The sequence below is a fragment of the Camponotus floridanus genome, unplaced genomic scaffold (genome assembly GCF_003227725.1).
Source record: "Camponotus floridanus strain SB8 unplaced genomic scaffold, Cflo_v7.5 scaffold25, whole genome shotgun sequence".
NCBI classification, from domain to species: domain Eukaryota; kingdom Metazoa; phylum Arthropoda; class Insecta; order Hymenoptera; family Formicidae; genus Camponotus; species Camponotus floridanus.
The window spans coordinates 722,676-748,684 of record NW_020229381.1 but is presented as its reverse complement, the minus strand read 5'-3'; the positions used below and the strand labels follow the sequence as shown (position 1 = coordinate 748,684).

The 26,009-nt window shown below is 34.3% G+C and overlaps 3 protein-coding genes across 8 annotated transcripts in view; 2 read left to right on the top strand and 1 right to left on the bottom strand.

Annotated features, from left to right (window-relative positions):
• Positions 1-619: 619 nt before the first annotated feature.
• On the top strand, positions 620-3,415 carry LOC105249802 (zinc finger protein 346). The gene is made up of 6 exons (XM_011255549.3): positions 620-812; positions 1,162-1,354; positions 1,436-1,574; positions 1,675-1,704; positions 2,860-3,008; positions 3,224-3,415. Exons 2-6 carry the CDS (start codon positions 1,166-1,168, stop codon positions 3,389-3,391), a joined length of 675 nt encoding a protein of 224 aa, XP_011253851.1. The 5' UTR covers positions 620-812; positions 1,162-1,165; the 3' UTR covers positions 3,392-3,415.
• A 304-nt stretch (positions 3,416-3,719) lies between these two features.
• Positions 3,720-10,106, bottom strand: LOC105249801 (dynein regulatory complex protein 1). Of its 3 annotated transcripts, none has more exons than XM_025409205.1 (13): positions 9,558-10,106; positions 7,466-7,540; positions 7,153-7,377; positions 6,787-6,895; positions 6,306-6,656; positions 5,831-6,228; positions 5,549-5,765; positions 5,365-5,491; positions 5,076-5,290; positions 4,883-5,013; positions 4,586-4,797; positions 4,112-4,497; positions 3,720-4,015 (listed from the first exon to the last, which is right to left on the bottom strand). In XM_025409205.1, exons 3-13 carry the CDS (start codon positions 7,275-7,277, stop codon positions 3,959-3,961), a joined length of 2,328 nt encoding a protein of 775 aa, XP_025264990.1. In that variant the 5' UTR covers positions 7,278-7,377; positions 7,466-7,540; positions 9,558-10,106; the 3' UTR covers positions 3,720-3,958. The 3 variants fall into 3 exon arrangements, with proteins under 3 accessions (XP_025264990.1, XP_025264991.1, XP_025264992.1); XM_025409206.1 differs by having other exon boundaries at positions 7,153-7,314; XM_025409207.1 differs by having other exon boundaries at positions 7,153-7,300.
• A 1,251-nt stretch (positions 10,107-11,357) lies between these two features.
• Positions 11,358-26,009, top strand: part of LOC105249800 (protein split ends) — a 73,722-nt gene continuing 59,070 nt past the window's right edge. For all 4 annotated transcript variants that reach the window (XM_011255541.3, XM_011255544.3, XM_011255543.3 and 1 more), the window contains exon 1: positions 11,358-13,099. In XM_011255541.3, the coding sequence (XP_011253843.2) occupies positions 13,017-13,099 (83 nt within the window). In that variant the 5' untranslated portion in view covers positions 11,358-13,016. The remainder of the gene's footprint in view (positions 13,100-26,009) is intronic.

Genomic DNA, 26,009 nt, shown 5'->3' with positions numbered 1-26,009 from the left:
TGGCTGTTGTCTTTAGGCCGCATCGAACCGCGATATTCGCCAATTATTCGCGATGATTGGACGAATCTTACGCATCGTATGACGTTTTCATAGATAAGATCGTAAACTATAAAACAATCTATATTCGTGCAATAAATCGTATAAACGTGTAGGAAATGCTGATAAATTCATGGCAATAAAATGTGGCGAAATATTTCAATATTTTCTGCTCTCGCATAACGCGATCGGCGAGAAGATTTTTATGTCATTTAATAGCTACAATCGTAATACGAAGGCTCAACGATGCATCGCATTTTCCGATGTATTAAAATATTAATAAAAGTTACTATTAATCATCTAAATTTCGATACGAGCTCTATTATACATGTGACATAACGAACATGACGTTTGAAAATTTGTAAAATTCGCGAACGTGGACATCGCAATCATCGTAGGGCCAATAGCCGTGCCGTAATGAAACGAGAGCTTCTCATTGGTCGTCTCATAGGCAATCTCCATGCTTATAGGTTTATGGTGCCTCGGAGCTCTGCGCTATTTACCCTTTTTGCACTTAAAGCGAAATAGATGTACAATTAGGGAGAAGAGAAGAGAGAGATGAAAAGTATAGTAGAGGTGTAGCTATAAAAGACAGACGGTGTTGTAGGTCGCGCGTTGTCATTATTCCGTGCTATTCGAGGACAGTGAGTGTGATTTCAAAGAACGGTATATATTTACACGGTATTCACGCTCGGCAAGAGCCGAGTGCAAAAAATATTTGTGTACCCATAACAGCGGCTTACACGATACGCTTTACACCGAACAGGATTGTAACGGTAATATTATATTTGCATAATTTTGTGTTTAATAATCGAATTATATTCGAGATTTTATAATTATTACACGTAGCATAGGCAATAATTGTGTTATTGTAAGTTAACAAGACTGAAAAACCTTTACGGATTAGATAAAGCTCTCATACGACGGTACGTTGTAAGAGGCGTAATCATTTATTAAAATGATTAATATTTATAAAGATTCTTAGTTTTTGATGTTCGTTCGGTACATGTTTTCAATCTTGTCTGTATCATTTTCGATTCGTTAATCAAATATGTCATCTTTGACTCGAGATTCGTTTAACATTATATTCTTTTAATATTTAATTAATTAATATATTTTTATTAGAAAAATGGCTCTACCATCAGAGGATGTTATGAACACCAATCTCGATGATCCTGTAACAAAAGCAGTGGTTGATAATATAATGGGTAATCTGCCCACGAAAAAACCTCTCGTTCGTTGTGAAGACTGTGACCTTTCCTTCACAAGTCAAGCAGTATTGGATACACACTTACAAGGTGCACGTCATGCTAAACAGGTTAGTAATAATAACAAATGTATATAATGTGTATTATACAGGCAAAGCAAATATATATTATTCCATGTTACCATTTCACAGGTAAGATCTAAGAATATAATGGCAACACTTGAAGAAACAAAGATTTCATTTACAAAGGATGAAGAAACAAACGGGCTCAAATGCAATGTATGTAATGTGTGCCTCAACTCTATTCAGCAATTGCAAACACATCTTAATGGTAATAAATATAAAATATCGCCTTGCGATATATAAATCGACTGCAATATATAAGATTTGTAAATTATTGCAGTATTATAATAAAATATATATATTTGCAGGAAGCCGTCATAAAAAAAAATTAATGAGAGGTAATAATAAATCCTTTATGGTAAGAAAAACACTGCCGTATGGTCTTAAAAATAATCGCTTCATGTATCTGGATAAAATAGAAAAAAATACTGTTGTATTGGTTTATAGTTTAGTATTGTTCGCTTTTGCATGCTTGACGCTGCTGCTTACTTTTGCTTTTCATTTCTTTCTATAAACTAACTATGTGAAATTAACTTGCTTGCCATTCTTTTATTGTTACACAATTTCAGTGCTTAGTAAGCGCTTAGTAATCATTGCAAATCTGTTGTTATTATGCGTTATTTATTATTACTATTTATTTAATATTTAATGATTATTGAAATATAAGTAATATTTGTATATTTATTATTTATTTGTTTATTAACATGTCATCGTGAAAAGCAATTGGTCACGACAATTTGCATACATGTTACATTTAATAAACTAAATTTAGTTGACTATTCTTCTCAAAATCTTTCTGTACAAATATTACACATATATGTATTACTTTTTTTTATTTAATATTACTGTATTATAGAAATATTTTCTTGTTATTTTTTAATGACTACCTTATATAAAATATATTGCACGATGGAAAATAAACTAGAACAACAAATGATACAAATTATTAAACTTTTATAACACAATGGCGTTGTATATATTTTCCTAATTTGCAACTTAATTTTTCAAAACACAATAAAAAATGATTATTTATTATTTAGTTCATATTAGTTTCATATTATATGTGAAACATTAGTTTCATATTATATATGAAACTAATTATTATATAAATATACATGAAACATTCAACAAAAAATTTAAAATATGAATTGTAAACCAATCATGATATAAAAAACACAAAAACTATGTAAAAATTATTATTATTGATAAATATTATATATATATAGATTGTAATATTCAATGATAATTCTTTACATTGCTATAAAAAGTTTGTAAATTAATGGAATATTTTTGTACTAAAATAAAGTTTAATTTTTTTTACATGTTACAGAAACGTATATTTTAATAATTATATATTCCATTTAATATTACACACTCATTAATGATCAATCTTTTTATAGCATGAATGTAGTGTTCAAGCTGATTTATTATCACAAATTACCGCTTTTGCGGTTGTGATACATAGATAGTGTTGATCGCACATTGATGCTTAGGTGAATGGGATGGCAAAGAGGTTGTCACCCAAGGCATCGCGTTGGCATCATCAACTGGTAGCTCTCAACAATCCAGTCCCACAAAAGGAGTTTCACTTTCTTGCGATATTTGTAACAAGTTCTTCAACTCTCAATCTCAATACAGTGTGGTACAATAATTTTATATATATATATATATATGTATATGCACGCCTAATGTTTTATTTTAATGCAATAATGCACAAATATTTTTTTACTCTTTCACTTTGGCATAAACATGATATTTCTCCATAAATTCTTTAGAGATACATCATTTTGTATAATTATATTGAAAATGTACCATAATGTATCATATATATAAAATTGTTCGTTTATGTATTTGCAGCATATGAATTCGGAGAAACATGCTGACAAAGTGAGAAGATCTAAGAATCCGAATAAGAAAAGATATGTTCCATATTGGAAAAAAACAAAACGAAATGCAACTCCCAAAGGTCAAATACCATCCTTGTCAAACAACTTTGTATCAGGCGGTCTTACATATCAACCATAAGATATATAAAACTTGCATATTTTACATTGAATTATATATATTATATATATATATAATATACTAAAAGATTATTTTTAATATTCTATCAATTAAAATTTTAGGCTATGCATGTTTATAGTTTGAGTTTCTGCAAATTCTTTTTAAATGAATAAAATGCTGTTCTTTAATGATAGAAAACTGTTTTAAACAGAAAAAGAAAGATAAATTTCTATATATATATATATATACTATATATATACATATATATATACATGCATATATATGTACATGTGTATATATATCTAGATAGATAATAATACATATAAGAAAACAAACAAATATATATTAATATGCTTTAATAAATCATATTGATATTGATGTTAATCTCATCGAGCAGTGAAAGTTGTAATTCATTAGTCTCAACTATCACAATTTACACAAGAATCATGAAAAATATCGCAAATATATAGTGATATAATATATATGTATATTTACATTATATCATCGTCTCTCATGTTGAGAATTATATATTAAATTTATTTAGACATAAAGTAAGTTTAATTTGTGCATAAATATTATATTTGCATTTTAAATGTTGCCGCAAACAGATTGTGTATCATCTTGTGATGATTCAACATCCTCAGGCTAAAAAAAATGCAAGATGATACTTTTTCAAACATTTTTCAGTGTAATGTGATATTTAGTGTATAAACATATTCATGTATTTTTTTCTAACATTACCTGGATTATATATGTTTTCAATAAACGTCGTAATTCCGCATTTTGCCTTCGTAAAGATTTCATTTCGACATTTAATTGATGTCTTTCTTTTAACACTTTATGATATTTTTTAAGTCCAATCAATAAGCCATCCCAAAGTCGTTCTTTTTTTGATGGAAAAATTTCAGTGTATCGTTTCCAAAAATTTGTTATATCCTGAATTGTCATATTTCGAGATATGACTGTTTTTTTCTCTATTAATTTTTCTTGGAAAGCTTGTGGCTCTTTCCATTTAACAAAATGATATCTTTCTACAAATTCCCGTAAAGCTTTAGTGACAAACATAGTTTCAATTTCAAGCAAGTGTCCTTTGTCGCACAATAAGCGTTGTTGCATCTGATCGTCATCTGTAAATGAAAGCAAAAAAAATTAATATCATTATTTCATTGTACAATATGGAATTCTCCTAATTCTTAGCCAAATTCAAAAGTAGACCTTTGACAATATCGCTAATAGATGCAAAAGAAGTGGACGTGCGTTCCGCAAGAGGAAGTAATGTTTCAGTTAGAGAACTTTGAGATGAACTACTTATTACGCTGGGACTAGATAGTTTCTCGTCACAGATCGCTTCCCTCACGTCGGCAATCAATTTAGCTTCATCATCCGTAAATTCTTCGGCAACTCCGCAGATGTCTAACTGTTCAACGCTAATATCTCAAATAATACATTTTGCTTTCACAAGAGATTATTTTGTACATTATTTGATTATATAATCATATTTATTATACATACTCCATTTTTGGAGGAGGAGGAGTTTCACAAATAGATTTGCTTATATCTTTGCTACATGTTGGACAATACGCGTACGGTAGAAAAAAATTTAAAAGGAAGCCAAGCTCCTCTTCGGATTTTATGTTCAGTGCCTAATAATACACGAAAATATAATAAAATAAAAAAAATAGAAAAAAGAGAATGTCATATTTACCTGAAACACATTATCTAATCGTATAACTAGCTGATCCTTTGCAGTGTAAGGTAAAAGCAACTCGAGCAATTTATTTTCAATCAGATAATCGCAACAATCAGCGATTTGCTTTATGATGTGATTCAATAATCGTCTTTCTAGATTGATTTCTTCGATAGTATTTGCCGGTTTGTAAGATTTACATATTGCTTTTTTCTCGTCAGCCATTCTATTTTCTTAAAAAATGCTAGCATGTATGCGACAAGAAAATTGAATGTAAAATCAATTAAAATAGGATCAATCGTGCTACCTTCTTCTATAGTGCACATCACATTACGATAAGATGGCAGATCTTCTTTTTCTAGTAAGGTTTTCTCAGGTGGGTCCCACTCCAGGCCCAACGCTTGTTCATATATAATTTTGTCAATATTTAAAATCTGAAATACGTTATTGACTTAATATCAATACTGTCGAAAAGTTTAATGCATGCGTACCTTATCGAGCAATTCATTCGCATTTTTCGCATTCATGTCCCAAATTTGCATATATTTCTTATCATTAACGCTCGTAAAATGATTCGACTTTTCCACTAAATCCAAAATATTTTTATGTGCTTTTATGACTTGATCGGTAAGTCTTTGTATCTCGAGTCTCGTATTTTCTTCCAACTCTGCGTAATTCTTTTTCAGATTATTGATAACATCTTGGAGTCTAAAAGAATCAACTTGGAATTAATTAATTTCTAAATTTCTAAATTAAGTCTATTTAATACTGACTTATTGATTCTTCTTTTTTGTTGATTTTTTACTATAGCATTTTCGTCTTCTCGTTGTTTAAGCACGGCGTAGCTGTAGTCCAATTTTTCAATATTCATAAAACACAACGCTTTCGTGTTCTGTACTTCTTGTCGAAGCTTTTGAATCTCAAGTTCAAAACTGATCTTTTGAGCCCGAAATTCTTCCTGATGTTCGATTATGACTCTCTTCATCTCCTCTTCATATTCGCGCATTATTTCTTTTCGTCTATCTAATCCCGCGAGACTGTCCTCCTGTAACTTTTTATACAACGCTTCCCATTTCTCCGTGATATGGTGCAGCAACACTTTACGCTCTGATTCGATTACGTCATCGATGAGGGATAATTCGCGACGATAAGCTTTGGCCATGATGTTCATCTAAATAAAATATACAAGTTCTTCAATTATATATTTATCTGATTAAAGTACTTCTAAAAAATATATATATATCTAACTTGATTGTCCATTCTATTGATCAATAAATCTATATCTTCGTTCTGATTTTTCTGGTCATTAACAAATTTGAGGTCAGCGTTTTCCAATTCCTGTCGCAATTGTGCAATGACAGCATCTTTCCTCTCCATAATTTCCAAACACTTGGCATTTTGAGCTTCCATTTCCGCGTGTATATCTAACGGATCTTTAGACGCAAGAATATTCGACCATTTTGCATTGATCTCCTTGTATCTTTTCATGCATTCCTGTTCGTCTTCTTCGAGTGTTTTAAGCAACTCTCTTCTGATTTTTTGCTCTTCCCTTCGTCGTTGTAGTTCTCTAGCATCGTTTGCGACTTTCACGCAAGATACCTACACATTTTGATGAAATCGCGTTTAATCTAATATTTCTTTGATATCAATAAGACATATATACATTATAAGTGTATTTAAAAAAATATCAATGTAAAATATATATAAAATACATATTTGTTAGACCAACCACTTCATCTCCTTCCACCGATAATTTTTCCAAGACTTCAAAACTAGCAAATATTTGCTTCTCGATAGGCGTCTTTTCGACAATTTCTTCATCTTCAGGACCTGTTTTTCTGCAAGAAAACAACTGTGTCATTTTACCCAATTTTTTTAACATTGCAAAAATGTACATAATTTCAGTATTACAATATAAATTGATTTACACGACAAGCGGATCGTATTATATTTTTGAATTATAGGAAGAAATTATTGAAATAATTAAAAATGTCACAAAAATATATAGGAGTAAGAAGAGCGATATTTGACATTCAGTTTGCGACTTGGGTAGGGCGATGTAATTAATCAAATGCAAAAAAAAAAGAAAACATACTTAGTTAACGCTTCTAGACGTCGCTGAATACGAATCCGGCGCGCTAATTTCCGCTCGTTTGGATCCGACGACGTAATGGATGGCTCCTCCGAATCTTCCGCAAACTCCGAATATTTGTCATTCATTATTCATTCCCCCTCTACGAACGCTTCGTGTTGTGAACTCGGATGTAAGTACACACGCGTGAAATGCGTCGCAAATAAATCAAGCAAGAGTCAGAAAGGTCTTAATTTGACATCGCGACAAAATATATGGACGAAATAATTAAATCTACAACGACAAGTATGTTCTTTTATTCTATCAAACGAAATACCTGCGTTTGTTTGCTCAATATATTCAGTCGCCAAGTGAGACGAATGGATGGTTTGTTTTCATGTTATCCATGTGTCTGTGGGTTATAAAATTAGTAATTAACGCGAAAGATATCCTCTTTTTTGCATCCCCACTAAAAATATTACATTTTTTAATTCGAATCCTTTTAGATCCAATTCTACCGTTTTATCTACCGTTTTATCTACCGTTAATAAGCGGCAATTTTACTTGGTAATCGATACATTATATCGGGAGATGTCGCCACGCGTGAGATTTGCAATTTGAAACTGCGCATAAGCTCGACCGGAAACCGCCGCCATTTTCGCGCGCGCAGGCAGGTAGTCTCGACACGCGATTGTCAAAAGGATCTGACGAAATCCCGAAGCCCTTCGAAGAATAAGTGTGACAAGCGGACACGTGGATACGCGCCTGAATTCTTGCCTTATTTCTGTATCCGATATCTCGCGTAATCGCGATTATTTTGCAAAAATCGAACGCACATATACACGCACGCACACAAAGAAATATCGGGGCCATATATATATTTATCCATTTATCTATTTAAAATTATAGATAAACAATGAGATCGCGCAAAAGAAACGGCCGAGGCTAATGCATTCGATTTATCTCGCCTCGTGCGTTACGTATGTACGTGTCGTAATTTTCGAACACGCGAAGAACGCGAAATAGGAGCTTCAATGACAAGCGGAGCTTTATTCGCCACGCGATAAGTACTATCATCAATCAGTCTCGCGGAAGGCCCGAGATAATTGTGGCAAAACCGCTAAGCGATTTAGCTCCGTGACTCGATAACGGATATACGCGCGATGAATTAAGATGTAACATCTACGCGGATTAAGAACGATCGCGATTCGTGAACGTACGTCGCGCATTCGAGTACGTGCTCGTTTGAATTATTAATGCCGTGTGTCCAGGTGTCCCCGTTTCTTACGCTTCGATTCGGATTCGTTCGATAAATTACGCCGACAATTTTACAAATTTCCATTATGCTAAGTGACGAGAAGATTATCGCGACGAAATTGGATTGTAATAATGGCGCGATGACAACATATGTACATTAGCGTTAAACGATGACGTGCGCCCGCCAAATGCATTTCTACATAGAAATGGATATTTTCTTTTCTCATTGATTTTTGCCGATATGCGAGATAAAATAAATATTATCACATTATAGAAAGTGTATTTCTTTGATATCGCATTCTTTTCGATAAATAAGATATCATCGACATTGAGAAAGTAGATGAGGAAAATAGCGATATTTATCTTTGCCGATTAAAAATGTTCCATTAAAGATTATTCGTGATAATTGCAAATCAAAAATAACATCGAAGAGCAGACTTTTTAAACAACGCATTAAATATATATCACGGACGCGCAAAATCGAAAAGTCGTGTATATGAAATTTTAAATGAACTAAAGATGTTTTAGAATCGATAAAATTATTATAGATAGCATGGAATTTTATTTAGCCATTAATAATTGCAATCATCATTCAGATGTATCGTGTGATAGGGCTTTCAAGGCGAATTCCAGTTTTCGTTGCAAATATCTGGAATCGTTTGATTGATCAATGGGGACAAAAGCAGCAAAGATTGCTTTGGCCTGGATTCGTCAATCACAAGTCGATTATACTGCCAAACATTTCTAACGTCAAATGGAATGCATTCTCGGTGAAACATGCGTTGCTTCTGTTCTGGAAAAAAAAAGGGGGAAAAAGGATATGTGATAATTAAACGATATTTCATACAGAAAGTAAATTTCATCACGTTGAACTATGTCGAGACAAAAATGAAACGAACTGCGGGAACTTCGTTGCATTATCAGCGCAGTATTCGTGGCATTCATGATAAAACATCCTGCGAAAAAATCTGACATTTTTTATACTCGTAACATACATCGGAGGGAAAAGTAGGGATCGTTTCTACGCGCATCCGTATTCAATTTACGAGCAAATCGGGAAATGTCCGAAATTAAAATCGATTGACAGTCAGACAAATAAAAAAGTACGTCGAGGGGGAGGAAGAGAGAAATAGGCGAAATGCATTTTCACTCGCGCGGGAATCGACACGAACCATACGATCGCGAACGATACGAGACCACCGGCGCTCCCAACAACGGAGACAGTACGCGTCCGTTTTCGGACGAGGTAGAGCCGCGGAACGGAAATCGCTTTCTCTCCGGCCGTGCAACGTCCCGCGGTCGAGCGCGCGAGCGGACGTTACTGTCGTCGCGGGCCCGACGTCGCGTAACGCGCGACATGCGACGTGGAACGTACACGACGACGGCCGGAGAGGAGAGCGACGTATTCGCGCGAGCGTTGGACGTATGTATGCATGTACGCATGTAACAACGGTGTCCGTCCGGACACGATCTCGGCGAGGACAAGATGGCGATTGTGCGCAGGCACGCAGCTAGCGCGTCCTTCACCCCCAACGACGAATCGTCGTTACGCACGATACGAATTATACGCACGCTTTTATCCCGAGGAGCTTCCGCGCGATAGGTCCCGACGAAAGGCGTCCCTATACCCAAGTGGAATTAGAGTAATCGAAAAATCGATACGCGGTAACGATCCAATAGTCATTCGCTTCCATCCACCTATAGTTTGTACGCGAACACGTTTGGAGGATTCATTATCTAGATGTATATATAAAGATATGTCTGTAATAAATATATATAAAAAAAAAAAATATATATATATATAGATGTATAAATAATATTAGGTTAATTTGAGATAAAATTTTTTTTTATGTTTACACTCATGATACAATTCTTTACGACAAAAGAAGTATTTCATCTTTCAGAGGTTTTTTAGAAAATCGTATATGACGACAAAATATAAAACTCGTAAATTTGTACGCGAAAAGATTTTAGAAATGATTACAAAACGAGGCTCGTTAAGAATTAAAGAATCTGACGCCTCGAAGCGCGATATTATCACCGAGCGTATAAATATTCGTGGCGGTTTCGTTTCGAAAGTCACTCACATTTCAAAAGTCATTTGGAATAACGGAAAATTTCGGAATAAGAGAGTCTTCGTCGGGATCGAGTCGTTTACGCGGAAAACGCTTATCCATGCGCACGCCTCATTAATTCGTACGCGCTATCAGTCTGGCACGTTTGTTTGATCGTTACTTCCTTGATTAGAGGGAACGTCACGGAGTTAAGTACTTTTATTTTCGTAATAATCCGATTGTCCGTCTTTATTCTCGGATAGAAAGTACCGATGCCCCGGGTAATTGGCTGCCCCTAAACCGGCCCTGAAGCAAGAAAGAGAGAGCGAGCGGGACGGGACGAAGGATAGGGAAGCGAGGGGGAGAGGAAAGGGAAGGGAAGAGAAAAAGAGAGAGAGAGAGAGAGAGGGAGAAAGGTGCGGAAAGCGCTCAACAAAGATGGCGGATTGGATTCGACTCGACGGTGGTAGTGGAAGTACAAGAGGAAGAGGACGGGTAACTTAGCTGTGGAGTAGGAGCGGCGAGGAAAAGAAAGGAGGAAGGGCAAACGCGAGAGAGACGGAGAGAGAAGGAATACGATGATCGAGCGAGAGCAGGGGATAGGGGACGAAAGGGACAGGCGCGGCTCGGGGGTTCGGGTTAGCTCGTTCGACCCGTTATCCCTTCTCTCCGACGGAGTCTCGAGTCCTTTCCACCCCTGTCCTTGCTTCGATTCGAAAGAGACTCCCCCCCACTCCGCGGCCCGCGCGCGCGCGCCCGCCATGTTTCTCCCTTCCCTCGCCTCTACCCCCACCCGGCGCTCGGCCTGGCGGGCGACGATCGCGATTACGAGCCGCTCTATGTAGACTCGTTCCGCTCCCCTACTCGGTTCCCCCACCAGGCGGCAGGACAGTGATGCTAGCCAGCGAGCCTCGCTACTCTCCCGCCACGGTGACGTCACTCTGAGTAGTGTAGTGCAGTGAGAAGGAGCCAAAACCCAGCTCCGTCTGCGTTACATGGCCCGTATGTAACTAGCGAGTGTGTTTTAGAACGCGCGCCTCTATATCGCGAGTCGTCATTTCGCGCGAGTATTATCAATGTGCCCGAGCGGACGTCGCGGTCTCGGTATCGCCGCGCATATTCGCGCGCATACGTTCGTGCGACAACGGGAGTTTTACGCCGTCGAGACTCGCGGCTAACTTCTCGTTGCGTTCGCGCGCGTCTCGCTCTCGCGTCTACCTAACGATCCGCCCGATCTCTTGTCGTCGGTCGGAGACGAGGCGCGACACAAGTGGTGAAATTTACGTATCGGAATATCGGTATGTCTAGAAATATATGTGTGACTCGAGAGGGCTAGTGTTGTGAAAAAAAAAAGGAGAAAGTAATCAAGTGTGAATACGTATTCCGAGAAGCACAGGCTATGTATATATGCTCTCGATGCGTGTCGCCTACACGTGTGTACGTGCGTGTATCGTCTAGATACATGCACGTATAGAGAGAGGCGTGTATATGTGTACGCTAAAAGAGTGTCGTCGTTTCGTGCGCGGAAGGTCACGCGAGTAAAGCGGTAAAAAAAAAAAGAGAAAGAGAGAGAGAGAGAGAAAGAAGAAACGTGTTCGAATTGATTCGCGTTATCAACAGTGGGCAACACACACGCTCGTTGGCGCGAGCGATCGAGGCTCTCGCGGAGAGAGAATTGTCGCGCGCGGGTGTTTGCACTGTGCCATATCGTCGTGTCGTGTGATCGTGCCGTGTCTGCCGTGCTGTGCCGTGCCGTGTCGTGCCGTGCCGTGTCGTGCCGCTCCACGCGCGAGGCTCGAGCGAAGCGCGCGTGTTGACAACGTCGACGGGAATTTATTATGCCACGCCGGGATGAGTTGGTCCCGCGCGCGTCGAATGGCCGGGGGGTGCTCCTCTCCTCGTGGTGTGACGTGTGATTGAAAGGGAGGCGGCGGCCGCGACAATAATCCCCGTCTCACGCGGATTCAGTGATATACGATGTGGTGTTCTTCGGCGACGATACCGATCCTCGCAGTCGTAATCGTCAGCGGTGTCTGCTATCGAGGCTCCTCTTCCTCCGCCTTTTCTACGTCGGCGTCGGAGCGCGTCGCGGCGCAGAGTTTTCATCTCGAGGGCCACGTCGCCGTCGTCGCCGTCGTCTCGGTGATCGCCGTCGTTGCCGTGTCCACGCACGCACGTGCGATCGCTCCCTCGACGTGTCGCGTCCTCGACGCCTGCCCCTGCCGGCCTCGTCTCTTTGCCGGCTAGTGACTAGTGCTCGTCAAAAATCGTTCGTCTTTCTTTTCCTTCTCGTTTCGCGGCCGCGAGTGATCGCGTTGCGAGTGCGGGACGCGCATCTCCGTCGGTGGAGATCGAGCGAAGACAGGAGCCGAGGAGGCTAGATTCGAACGTGAAGAGAGGCTGAGGAGAAGGGGAGAGAGAGAGAGCCAGCCTGCTTTAATCGACCGAAAAATAGCGCGTCTTGTGTGTCGGTGAAGTGTACGGTGAATTATTGTTCCGGTCGAGGTTGTGTGTCGTTGTACAGTGCCTCCAAACGATACCACAACATCCGATCCCAAATGAAGAGTTCGGAGCAAAATGGTTAGAGAGACACGTTACCTGTGGGTTGGAAATCTGCCGGAAAACATCCGAGAGGATCGCATCAGGGAGCATTTCAAACGGTAAGTTTTTTTTTTACGACCAAAGAAACTGTTTCTTGTAATATCCGGGCATTGTGTAGTATTTGCAGAGTCGCTTAAACCTTACCTTTCGTTCGATCCACGCGACGTGTGCGTTCCAGCTTTAAGTCTATCGCTCGTCAACCGCGCTCCGTGTTTCCCGGATCCGATTTCGATCGCGTTTATATACGATCTTTGCCACAGTCTTGCCGGTTCTATTTAAAAACATTGCAAAGATTTGAAGATTTTTACATAAAAGGCAATTAATTCGAGCAATTATAATTTAAAAATAGATTTCTCCTTTCACGTTCCCGGAATCTGTATACTTTGATAAAACCTGTGATATATAGTATGTTATATATATTTACTAATATAAAAAGCAATTAACGCAATTATAATTTAAAAATAGATTTCTCCTTTCGCGTTCCCAGAATCTGTATATTTTGATAAAAACTATAATATATAATATAGATAACGAAATAATATTGCGTGCATCCGATCCCTTTACGTGAGACATTCTTAAAAAAATCATTATATTTATTATACTTGTGTCATAAATTTAATTATGAAATTAATCCCATTCCTTATATTTATATTTATATTTTATTTCAATTTCCAAAACAAATTTTTAATACGATAAATACTATGAATTAACATTTCTAACATACGATCCATATGACGTGTCAAAATTTTCTGGAACGTTTAAAATATGATTAATGTCGATAATTCATTATTATTATAAATTTTTCCTATACAAAAGATATCGATCGATTTCTCTAGAATTGAATAGAATATATTCTATTTTGTCTCGAAAGTTTAGAAAGTAAATTTTTGAAATATTTAATGAATAGAAAAGAAAATGTATGTCTCACGATTATAATAAATATAAAGTCAGGTGTATATTTCAGCGTGTGGAAAGGTTCAAGAAAAATCACTTTTTTTTTGGAGAAAAGAGATATCCTAAATACGAGTAAAAGGGACGACCTTGCAATGTTTCATTTGTCATTCGTAGACCCATCCATTTATTTTTCCTGAAGGAAATAAATCTTAAAAAAAACGAAACACTTTAAAAGTCGGAAAAAGGACAAATCTATAGATTCCTTTTCCTTTTCATTCTTCGACGCTTTCTCATAGTTTCGTCTAGAATTTTGGGAATGTTGTCTCGCAAAATCGATATCTTTTCGAGTCTTTATCGCGCGCGTTTACAGATATTTATAGGTACATGGGTATATAAACGTGACGTTATAAACACACATTATTATATATATATATATATATATATATATATATATATATATATATATACGGAGAAAAAGAGGGAAAAGTTGCACGATCGTCGCATTATTTACTGGCTTGTTTTTGTTTTCGCAAACCGACGTTATCGCTTCGATAAAGCGAGTTTCAGGAAACACGTAAGGTGTTCCGATGTTTTCGGTACGGTCCGTAGCGAGCGAGGATACGAGAAGGAAGAGAGAGAGAGAGAGAGAAAGAGAGAAACGTCGGCTGCGTATACGTACACACGTATATATCGCGTACCCATACAATCGCGTGCGCACCAAGATACGTTATACGAGGGCCTTGGCTCTCTCTGTCTCTCCTCTCCTCTCCTCTCCTCTCTCTCCTCCTCGCGTAGCGTGAGCGCGTCGTCATTTGTTTTTTCTCCGAAGTAATAATAGCTGAGGACAGCCATTTTGAGAGCTCGCAGCAGCACCAAGTTATTGTTCGACAGTGACGCTCAAACGTCGGCTCCGCGTCTTTCCTTCGTCGATCCTCTCTTCCGCGGATTGCGGCTTTTGAGAGAGAGAGCAGAGCGATTCGCGTAATTGACCGACGACTTTTACATCTATCCACGTCCGATTATGCTAAACGCAAAATTAATCTCTCTCGCGTATCGCGTAATTTGGAAGGGAGAGCGAATTTGCGCTTTAACGATAATTGTGGAAATTAAATGACAAAGCGAAGCAGATAGGACGAGCGCGCGAATTAAATATATGCTTTGTAAACTAAAAAGTTTAGATGTATGGTCTGCAAGATCGATGACATTACTTGGCTCTCGCGCTTGTAGCGGAATCATTGTCCTCCAGTGACGCTCAAATCGGGGATATAGAATGTAAAATGTGCATACGCCAATTCAAAAGTTTAGTTTTTGTAATAGCTTCTACATGTGCTTCATCAACGTCTCTATAAATTTATTAACCGAAGATTGTGAAAGACTCGCACATTTTTGGAGTTTTCTTGAATTGCCTTTTTAATGCATCTTGCAGATGAAACAAATTTACACAGTGGCTGCTTGCCAATTTGTAAAGATACAGACAGTAATTTTTATTAATGTTTTAAACTATATATGCGTATGTTAATTTAATGCTTAGCGTTGATATAAAAAGAAACATGTAGTAACGCCATAAGACAGTTTTATATTTATCTGTTTTACCAAAATACACTGTGATGTTATTCTGTATAAAAATAGAAGAAAAGTGTATATATATATATATATATATATGTTCTATTTTTATATAATTTTAATTTATTCCTTATTGACGTTTAATTATATTCTACATATAATAATAACGTTAGGTCTTCTATAAAATATTTTTCGGATAAATTCAGAGACTTTAAATTTGTCCCAGATTCGAAAATAATTAGATAATTTATACACGCGAAGATAAAAAGAAATTACTTAAATTCGTATCGGAATAAGAAAGAAGTAACGGTGACGAAGTCCAGGGACTCTCAATTTAGGGATACAAGATTAACAAAATACGAATATACTAAACTACTTTTTAATTATATTATATTACAATTATATCGTATATAGTGTGTGTGTGTGTATTTAATATAGAATATTGTTTTTAATAAACAGTACGCACACAGGATGAATCTATACACACATATACACATTTATACATATATATAACCGTCTTATTTTATATTTAAATTTTTTTAAATGTAAAATTCATATACTCGGACAAATTCTATAATTGGCAATCTAACGACTCAGCGTATTCTTCACGTGTCGTCAGATTTCAACATAATGTTCTACTTTATACGGTATTTACGCTTAAAACGTTCATGCAAATATTTGTCGAGTCAAGTATTTTTTTTTCTGGTTCCACGTAAAAAATCTCGTTTATTATCTATCTTCATTTATTATTTCTGTTGTTGCTCTCGTCTGTACATCTACGTGGACCACGTGAGCATACGTGAAACGAGAAAGCGAGCTTATAAAATGTACATTTTCCCTTGACCCTCCGTGTGTGTAGGATGACAATGATCGTCGGAGAAATTGGTAGAGGTTCGCGAGTTGCCCGCGAATTCTCCTTTATGTTTTCAGTACGGACACTAGCCCCGCGATCGTCCCGGCTATAAATTTCTCCCCTCGAAACACGCGGTGGTAAACGTTCGCATCGCCAGCGGCGCTACACACTTCGTGTGCCAGCTGGCGAATGCTCTTCGCTCGTACAATGGCGTAGCATCGTCACGAATTTTAGACTCTAAACGTAGACTCTAACGAGACGAAATTTGAGAGATCGCGAGGGAACACCCTCGAGAATGATAGCTTCAATCTACCGGAAAATGCTTTACCATCACCTTGATTGATCGACAGTTTCAATTGATAGATTTCTGCAGCCTAGTATTTTCCATACAATCTCATAATCCATGTCTCATACATGACTTTGTTCATCTCCTTGAAATGACTAAAGCGTCTATCGTGCTGCTGACCTCAGCTAATATCGGCTTAATATACATATAGACGAAAGACGATATCTCCTTATCTTCCTTTAAAATTATCGTCATGGGGGGAAGGGGAAATGCTGACCTCGAACCTCCTCCGGTCGCTCGCCATCGTTGGTCGTACGCGGCTTCGACTGAAACTTCATGAATGAAACCGACCGTTTGTTTCTATTACGCGTGCATATTTGCAAATGGCTACTCACAGCAGCGTGTCGCTCGATGTTTATATTTAAGATCGCTCGATGTTTATATTTAAGATCGCTGGAAGAACGTTTAGGCCAAGACTGCGAGACGATAGGACTATTGACGCGGTCGAACTATTGACTCTTTGCACAAAGTTCTCGCGCTTTGTTAAAATTGTACAGACGCGGTGCACGTCAGAATTTAAATCGACTTCCGGGAACAATTGTATAGATTCTATAGATGAATTATTATGGAATATTCTATTGTGATAAAGACTTTTTGACGAACATACATTTTGATGAGTAATACATTTTAATGACACACATACACTTCGATATTTTGTCCGCGAGATAAAATTCACAATTGACACAGTTTACAATTGAAATGTGTAGTTGATTTTTTGTCAGTATCTTTTCTCACTTTATCATAAAATAATAAGAAAATAGAGTAACAACAAAAATATCCAAATTTTCGATGTACTAATAACACTGAACTCGTATTGCCATTTATTATTTTATGCCAATTTTTTACTTTATTTTCTATCGCGATAAAAGTATACAATTTTTTATTTATATACAATCCTTTTTCGTAGACGAGTATTACATAGAATCGTGCTGTATCGATTTCGAATTTGCATTATCCATAACGAGGCCTTGTCTCAAGTTTCTTTACGGAGATCCTAGAGTTGGAAAATGTACCCGTCAGATATCTCGGATATGTAACATGTGCGCGCTCGCGAGCGTGATGTTACATTTACAATTCGTACGTGCACACATACCCGTACAGTCGCGAATATACACGAGCCCGCTTAGATTATATTTACAATTTGCATACGTGGAGAGCATATATTGACAGAGTTCGGAGGATGTACGTGAACGCGTGCGCGCGCGCGCGCACGCGTACACGTATGCATGTGCGGCGCGCGAGTTGCCGGCGTATTTTGGTATATTGATCGCGCGTGGTCGGCCATCTCCCCTTCCTCACCCCGTCCCGCCGCGCTCTTCACCCCATCTCGCCCCACCTCGTATCCTACCGCGCCCCTGCACCCCGACTCCACCCTCTGGAATACCCGTCGCCGAGTCCTCGTGTTTCCCCCTCGAGACGTCACCCATCCCGAAAACCTTCGTGGCAACCTCCAGTCGCACACGTATGTATGGGGATAATAACGTATGTGGCGTGTCTCGCACGAATATGTATTTTTTGCCACTCGTTTTTGTACCTGCAATTGAATTTTTTTCGATGAACCCGAAATATCTTAATTCGACTTGCGACTCGAATTTGCTAAATATCGGAAAAATATCCTTATGTCGTTCACGAGAAGACTCTTAAATATAAAAATTTCCCGAGATATATTCCCGAAAACTTATCGCAGATTATGTAACTATTATCTATAAGTCAAATGAAAAGATAATATTTTCATCTCATATAATTGAACATATAAATGATTTTGCGTGTATGTATGTAAAGAAACTTACCGCTCTTGCATTTAATTCAACATATTGTTACTTCTCGGAAAATTGCTAAAAGGATCCTCTAATTGGATTAGATAAAACTTTTCGAAGAAAGCATGGATTCGAATAATGCTTTTCTGAGTATATGAAAAACTTTCTTACATAATATCATAAGTGTGGTAAGATTCTTTAACCTTGCAAACGAGATGTCAACGTAACATAAACGCTACCGAGGGTCGAAGAACGGTCGAGATAATCAGAACTTTGCTCCCCCGATGCATTGCGTCGATGGGGTGAGGTTAATTGTATGGCAAACGCAGTCTCAGAAAGAGGTTTTATGTAAAAATGACAGAAAAGGAAAAATTTTCCTCGATCACATCTCCCTCATGATTCTTTTCTATTAGATACGTCTTATTATTGACATAATATATATGTAAAAATATATTTCTGTGGAAATTTTTAATTGAAGAAAAATATAATAAAATATATATAGTAAAATAGTCATAAATAGTCATAAATGGATATCGTGTATATGAAAATAAATTAAAGAGGATTATATTAAGATCATAATAAAAAACTATTTATGACAAAACGCATGTATTAAAACTTGATAATGATACTCGATTAATAATTTACTTTGTATGTATTATTTGATATTAAATAGCATGAAGGAGTAATATGCAATTATTGCCACATACACAATATATCTGATATTTATCAGTATTTATGCAAATATTTATACAACGAAATCGCACATGTTAATTATTCTGTAGTGATGATTCTGATTAAAGAGATATACTGATTCGGATGGTGAAATAAATTAATAAATTAATAAATTATACATGTATATATATATGTATGATGGTTCTAAAATATATATAAATATAATATTGAATATATAAAATAAAGAAATTGAAATATATATGTTTCGCTTATTTTGCACGTTTTGTCTTCTTTTTTAAATTAAGTTTAATCACAATATATAAAACTTTCGGATTTCATACACAAAAAGACATTAAATTTTTTAATATTTCGATAAAATATATGAGTAGATTTTCTTATTTTCTTTATTTTAAAATTTAAATAAACACTTTAAAAATGTATATTAGTTTTATTATTATTTTTTAAGGATGCTGCCTAGTAAGATACACATGCAAAATAAGATTATATATTTCTTAATTGTCAAAATTACGCAAGAAATTATAGAATTTCGTTTCGAAACTCTCCTCGTGCTTGTGAAGAAAATGGCGAGAGAAGAATCTTTAGCGAACAAAAAAAGGCTCTTCGCGCTCGCATTATTCCTTCTCTGGGAATGTTCTCTACCTGGTTCGATGTTCTCTACCTGCGACCAGCTCAGACGAGTCGCCGGCGGCAGACATGTCCGAGCACCTGCACGACACGAGGCGATACCGTCAAATTTCTTAATCCATCGACCCTGTTACGGTATCCGGCATTGTGTTTCGTTTCACGTAACGAGACAGCAGACTCGCTGCTCGCTCGACTGCTTCACGTTTCGCGTGAATCGACGCGACGTGGTGCAGCGTTCGCTAATAAATAATATATCAATCACTTATGCACATAATAGCATAACACGGAAATGCATATCGTCTCGACCTCTTGAATGTTTCGAAAATCGAAAGTCGCAGGAAGAATGGTGGATTTTATAGAAATACATGAAAAAATCTTGAGGAATCTCAAACGATTGCTAATTTTAATTCAAATAAAATTGAAAACATTATTTGGAGAATGATAAAAATTATGATTCCAATGGAAAGTGAATAATATATATTTGAGGCAAAGAACTTTGAACGGACAAGTAACTTGAAAAAGAGAAAATTTACGTTTAATCATGAGCTATCCAATTTATTAACGAACAAGAATAATCAATGAAAATGTTATGATTCAAAAATAAAAGAAACGATGTACCTCATATCTCTAAATTAAATATATTTCATCTTTTTTTATATATTCGGGTCACAGAATAGTTTTGTGAATATCCGTTCATATTCCGTGAATATTTTGTTGTATGAATTATATTAAATAACAAAATAAAGTTATCAAATAATATAAATAATTAAAAGAGAGAGACGTAATAGAAAAAAATGATCTGTATTGATGAAGAAAAAAGAAGGAGGAAAACGACTAAACTCACGATTCTATAAATGCGGGTGCCAAGCATCAATCATTCTTTTGCAAGTTTCCGTTTCCGTGAAAGATAGCGAGAATATGAGTAATATTATTAAATATTCTAATTTCGATTACATTTCAATATCATATCTAGCTCGTATTTGCAATGTACATTGAATCGTTTCATGCTATTTTAATATGTACACTTCATAATAGACGAATATCCAATATTTGTAATACTATTCTGACAGATACGCGTAGAAAAAGATGAAATATATAATATTCAATTTATATATGAGACATTCATTCTTTTATATTTATAAAATTTATAACTTCTCGATCTGTTAATGGATAGTTTATTTGGTCAGATAAAATGTTTATTATTAGAGTGAAATTAATTGTATGATGGCAATCTTTGTAACATGATGGAAATTATATATTTAATAATGGACTTTGAAATGTAGTATGATCTGACGAATGACGTATGCACATCTGGAGTATAACTTTATAAATAGAACGTAGTTAATCTGTTTATTCGTTTTCAAGTAAAAAATTATTTACGTTATTTTATTAGATATTATTATCAATACTTGACAAATATTACTTGATAAAAATTCGACATATGAAAGATTCTGATTTCGAATGAAATAGAGAAGAGGAAAAGTAATTACACAGAAAAATAATTATAGTAATGGAAAATTTTTCAAAAAAATTTAATATATATAAATCGATTATTTGATAATAAACTTGGGCAACAGAAATATTTTAATGCTTGTAGTATAAAATCAAATCACTTTAATATAAAAATGTATAAAAGTTATGGATTTTTAAATATATATTTAATTTATTTAGATATCTAATGTAAAAATTTTTCATTGAAGATACTATTTTAATTAAACAAAACAAATATCAAATTCTTATTTTAATTTCTTTAAATTCATAAATAGATAATCACTGTATTTTCTTGTTTCCCATCATTTTATAGGAAAAAACAAAAGTTAATTGAGGGTGAATGTTTCGTAAGGTCCGCTTTAAATCAAAAGCTCTCAGTACAATAGTTGCTTCAAAAACCACAAAAAGTAAAAAATTATTATTTCCCATCATATATATATATAACTTTTACAAAAAGAACAAACATTTTTAAAAAATTCGTATCATTTATAATATCGAAAAAATCAATATGAACAAGTGATTAAAAATACTGTTGGTTCACTAGTTTGCAGTTTAAATAATATTATATATTTTTTTTAAATAATTTTTTAATAATTATAATAAGAGATATTTCTGAAAATATGTACAATTCTTTCTTGAAAACATGTCTTCTACATGTCTTTCTTGAAAACTTTCTTAAGAAAGGAAATTGCATTTGGTTTTTTAATTTTTTATAATATGGATTTCTGTTGCCTCCAATGCTTCATTTAAAAATGATTTTATGAATTATCTTTAGATTTATCTTTAATTTTGTTAGATATTTTTTAGGTAACTTATAGATAACTTATAGATAGGCTAAATCACAAATAGACAATTTTTTTGCAATGTATCATATATTTCCAAATAATAGAACATATATCAATATACACAATCGATCACAATATACAACAATCGATATTAAACAAAATAATTTATACGCATATACATACATACATAACTGTTTAGTTGTCTATGTAGCTTTATTTTTAATGTGTACTCTGAACACACATATAAAATTGAAAAATCATCCATACAAAGAGTGCGTCTACACTGCGAATATCTTCGTGAATCTTGCCGTAAGGTATGCAATGAAAGTGCAAGTAGAAATTGTGTAAAGTTAATCGATCAGCTGTCGATTTTGGGACGTGGCGTACAATGGCGTGACAGAATTAACGCGACGGAGAATTTTGTATATACATATTTCGCATTATGCGTTCATCACTATTTCATACATTAATGATTTTTTCATTGTATATATATATATATATATATATATATATATATATATATGTAAGTTTAAAAAGACTTTATAACGTGTTACTGTTATAATTCAAGTTTCTTCACTTTGTATTCTATTTATACAAGACATAAAAATATTTGAAAATGATCTTGATTTTCATTTTCAAGTTCTATAAATCATTACATCTTTTTAGTTTCATTTATAAAATATATATCATTGTAAGCAATACATAGGAAAAAAAATACTTTTCATGTGCCTATTTGTTATTGCTTGTATTTGAATGAAAACGTTAATTTTCGTTAATAAAAATACCTTACATTTTATTAAAAGTAAAATTAAAAGATATTATTGAAAAAAAATCTACAAAGCATACATATGTTATTATATACTTATTTTTTTAACATCTCTATGGTTTCATATTATACATAAATTTAATACACAAATTATGCTTAGCGGATTAATATTGATATAAAACATTGTATCTATTGTTAATATTAGATTACATTCGGCTATTTGTTGTTTCGTTAATATCGCACACTTGTCGATGCGATAAAGATTTTTATAGATCTCCTATATAATAGCAAAAGATCCAAAAGAACTGACTTTCACTAAAAGTTGAGATTGAAGACGTCGAATTTAAGAAAGAGATGCAAGGCATGCAAAGTGTTTCTTAAATATATAAATTGTTTGAACAAAATTCGCTCATCTATTTCTTTTCTTCGAAACGCGTGTATGTTTCATTGTCGATAAATTATAAAATAACGTTTTATAAATTACAAATAAAATGAACAAAATGAGCGGAACCAATTATAATTAATATTTTTATTTATTGCTCGTTTGTTATAAGATGTTATAGAATATCATTCTGGATATTAAATATTGAATATAGAATATATGAATCAAGGAGAGAGAGATTTTTAATTGCGCTCTTCTTTTTGTAAAAAATCTGCAGAGAGAAAGAGTACGATTTGTGTAACTTAAATAACTTGGGCAATTATTGAATCCTTTGCGTATTATAGAACCGTATATAGTACACATGGAATTCAAGAAAAATCACTTCAAAGAGATTTTATCTTATTACACAAAACCTTATGTATTCATTACATTACACCTGTTTAATTTCCAATAAAAGGTATTTTAATTTTGGATCTATTTCTTCATGAATGCGGAAAATATATATAAATGTAAAAATCATATATAATTACAAATATATAAGAAGAAAAAGCTTTAAGCATCTATCTGGTAAATATAATGCAAAAGACTTTTATTTTTGAATCTTTATATTTTTGATATAAGATGTAATATTCTATGTTATTTGGGAGCTATCTAGCATAATATCAATTATTGTGATAGATTTCTCTGCGAGAAATATTAATATAAATTTGTCTAATACCTTTGCATAATATATATTCGTGCATATGTCTCCGAACAGTATGGTTTAATTTAAAAATTTTAATAGCTCTTGCTTTAATGATAGTCAAATTAACATTTTGTACTCATCAATCTTACATTGGCATCTTAGTCAATGTTTTCTCGATTAACATTTCGCTTTCTCACGCAAATAAATGTTGAATACCTTTCTCTCTGTGAATAATCTTTTTTCATCAATTACATTGCTATTGTATAACAGTGAAATTAATTTCTTTTATCTGTATTTTAAAGACGTAGATAATAGTAAAAATACGCACGAAAATTGGTTACGTTTTTTAAATCTTTTTCTCATACTTTCTTCTCAAGTTTTCGAACGTAAAGTTACCTTGAAAAAGATTGATGTTCCAAATAAGGAGATGGAACTGTCTGGTAAAGTCGGGTCAGGTTCGATGAACTTTATGACATTCAATTAAATTTTAAGAACGTTCCGAGTAACATTTCAACACGAATGAGGCGAGCGGTTCTATAAATCGCACGAAAACGATATTTACACTCGAATGTGTTATCGTCTTGCATTAGACGTTCCGCTCTGCACTTCTTTGTTTTTCTAGATTTATATCCTCGTTCGCGTTATTGAGTGTTTATTTTTCACGTAGAGAAAGAAAAAGAAAGAAAGATCTTCAAAGCTAGTCCAAGAAATAAGCATATGAATCAGTTTTAGAGGATCTTCTTCCGGCAGCCTTAATAAATTGGACACCATGGCATGTATTTTTGTTCCATGTCATTAGTACGATAACCCAGCATAATGTAAAAGATAACGTAATCTTTCCGGAAAAAAACTATGAATCATAGTATAATACAGTATGTTAATATAGTTCAAATATTCTATAGAATATTTTCTAAAATCGCGCTTCTTTTTATTCGTTAATTTTCATTTTATACATTAATTTTTCAAATTTCAAAAAATATTCATTCGTAACAAAAAATATTTGTCTCTTTTTTTTCTCCAATACTTTTCGATGTATAAGCGACTCGGAAATTGCAACTTGAAATTCTAGAAATTTTTGAATTAAAAAATTGAAAGAAATTAAAAACCAAATATAATATATATAAAATATAATATGATATATATGAAATATAATTTTTTTTTCTCATTTTTCATTTGATTTCATGTATTTAGCTTGTTTTAATATAATTAATTTAATATAATTTTGATATAACAATAAAAATATTTAAAATTTATATAATCGAAAGAGGAGATTTTTATCTAAAATTTTCGATGATGTTACCGGTAGTTACCCTGAGATGATTAAAACCGGCAATGCTGCCTCGATCGAACCTTATATGAGTGTGTATGTTTTTTGCAGATTTGAAGGTTTCAGCCTTCATTTTAGAGAAAAATCTGTACATACGATTATCGAAATAATTGGGTCATGTTGTACCTCCCAGAACCTTTACGAATATGCTATTTTTTCATGTCAACATATTCTAGTATTATGAAATGAATATTATAAAAATTGTATTTTATCATATATTTAATATATCATATTATATATTTAATTTATTCAGCATATTTTATATAAATCAAATGTTTGGATTTTTTTGGTAAATGTCTGCAAAATGTATTTGCCAAAGTGCATGTTTATTATCAATATTATTCGTTATAGCGTATTATCATTTCAGCGTGATTATATATGATTATAAATACTCGGATAAGATATCTGATAAGCCTCGTAAAATCGATTTTTTTAATGTATGATATGTAGAATTATATATATATATATATATATATATATATATATATATATGTATGTATGTATATACACACATACACGCACACACATATGTGAAGAGAATTTTTTCATATTTATATAATTTATTTTACATTTAGTTATTTAGTTGCAATACATTAAACTATAATTATCGAAATATTCACAAAATCATCATAAAAACTATCATATTTTATTCTGAATTCCTAAATTTTAAAATTTTGTTTTATAGATTATTAATTTCAAATAAATCTTTCTTGTTTTTTTATTAAATTTACGTAAAAAGTTGGAAACTACGTGAAATAAATAATAGAACTTTATTTTTTTTAATAATTAATATTAATTGCTGC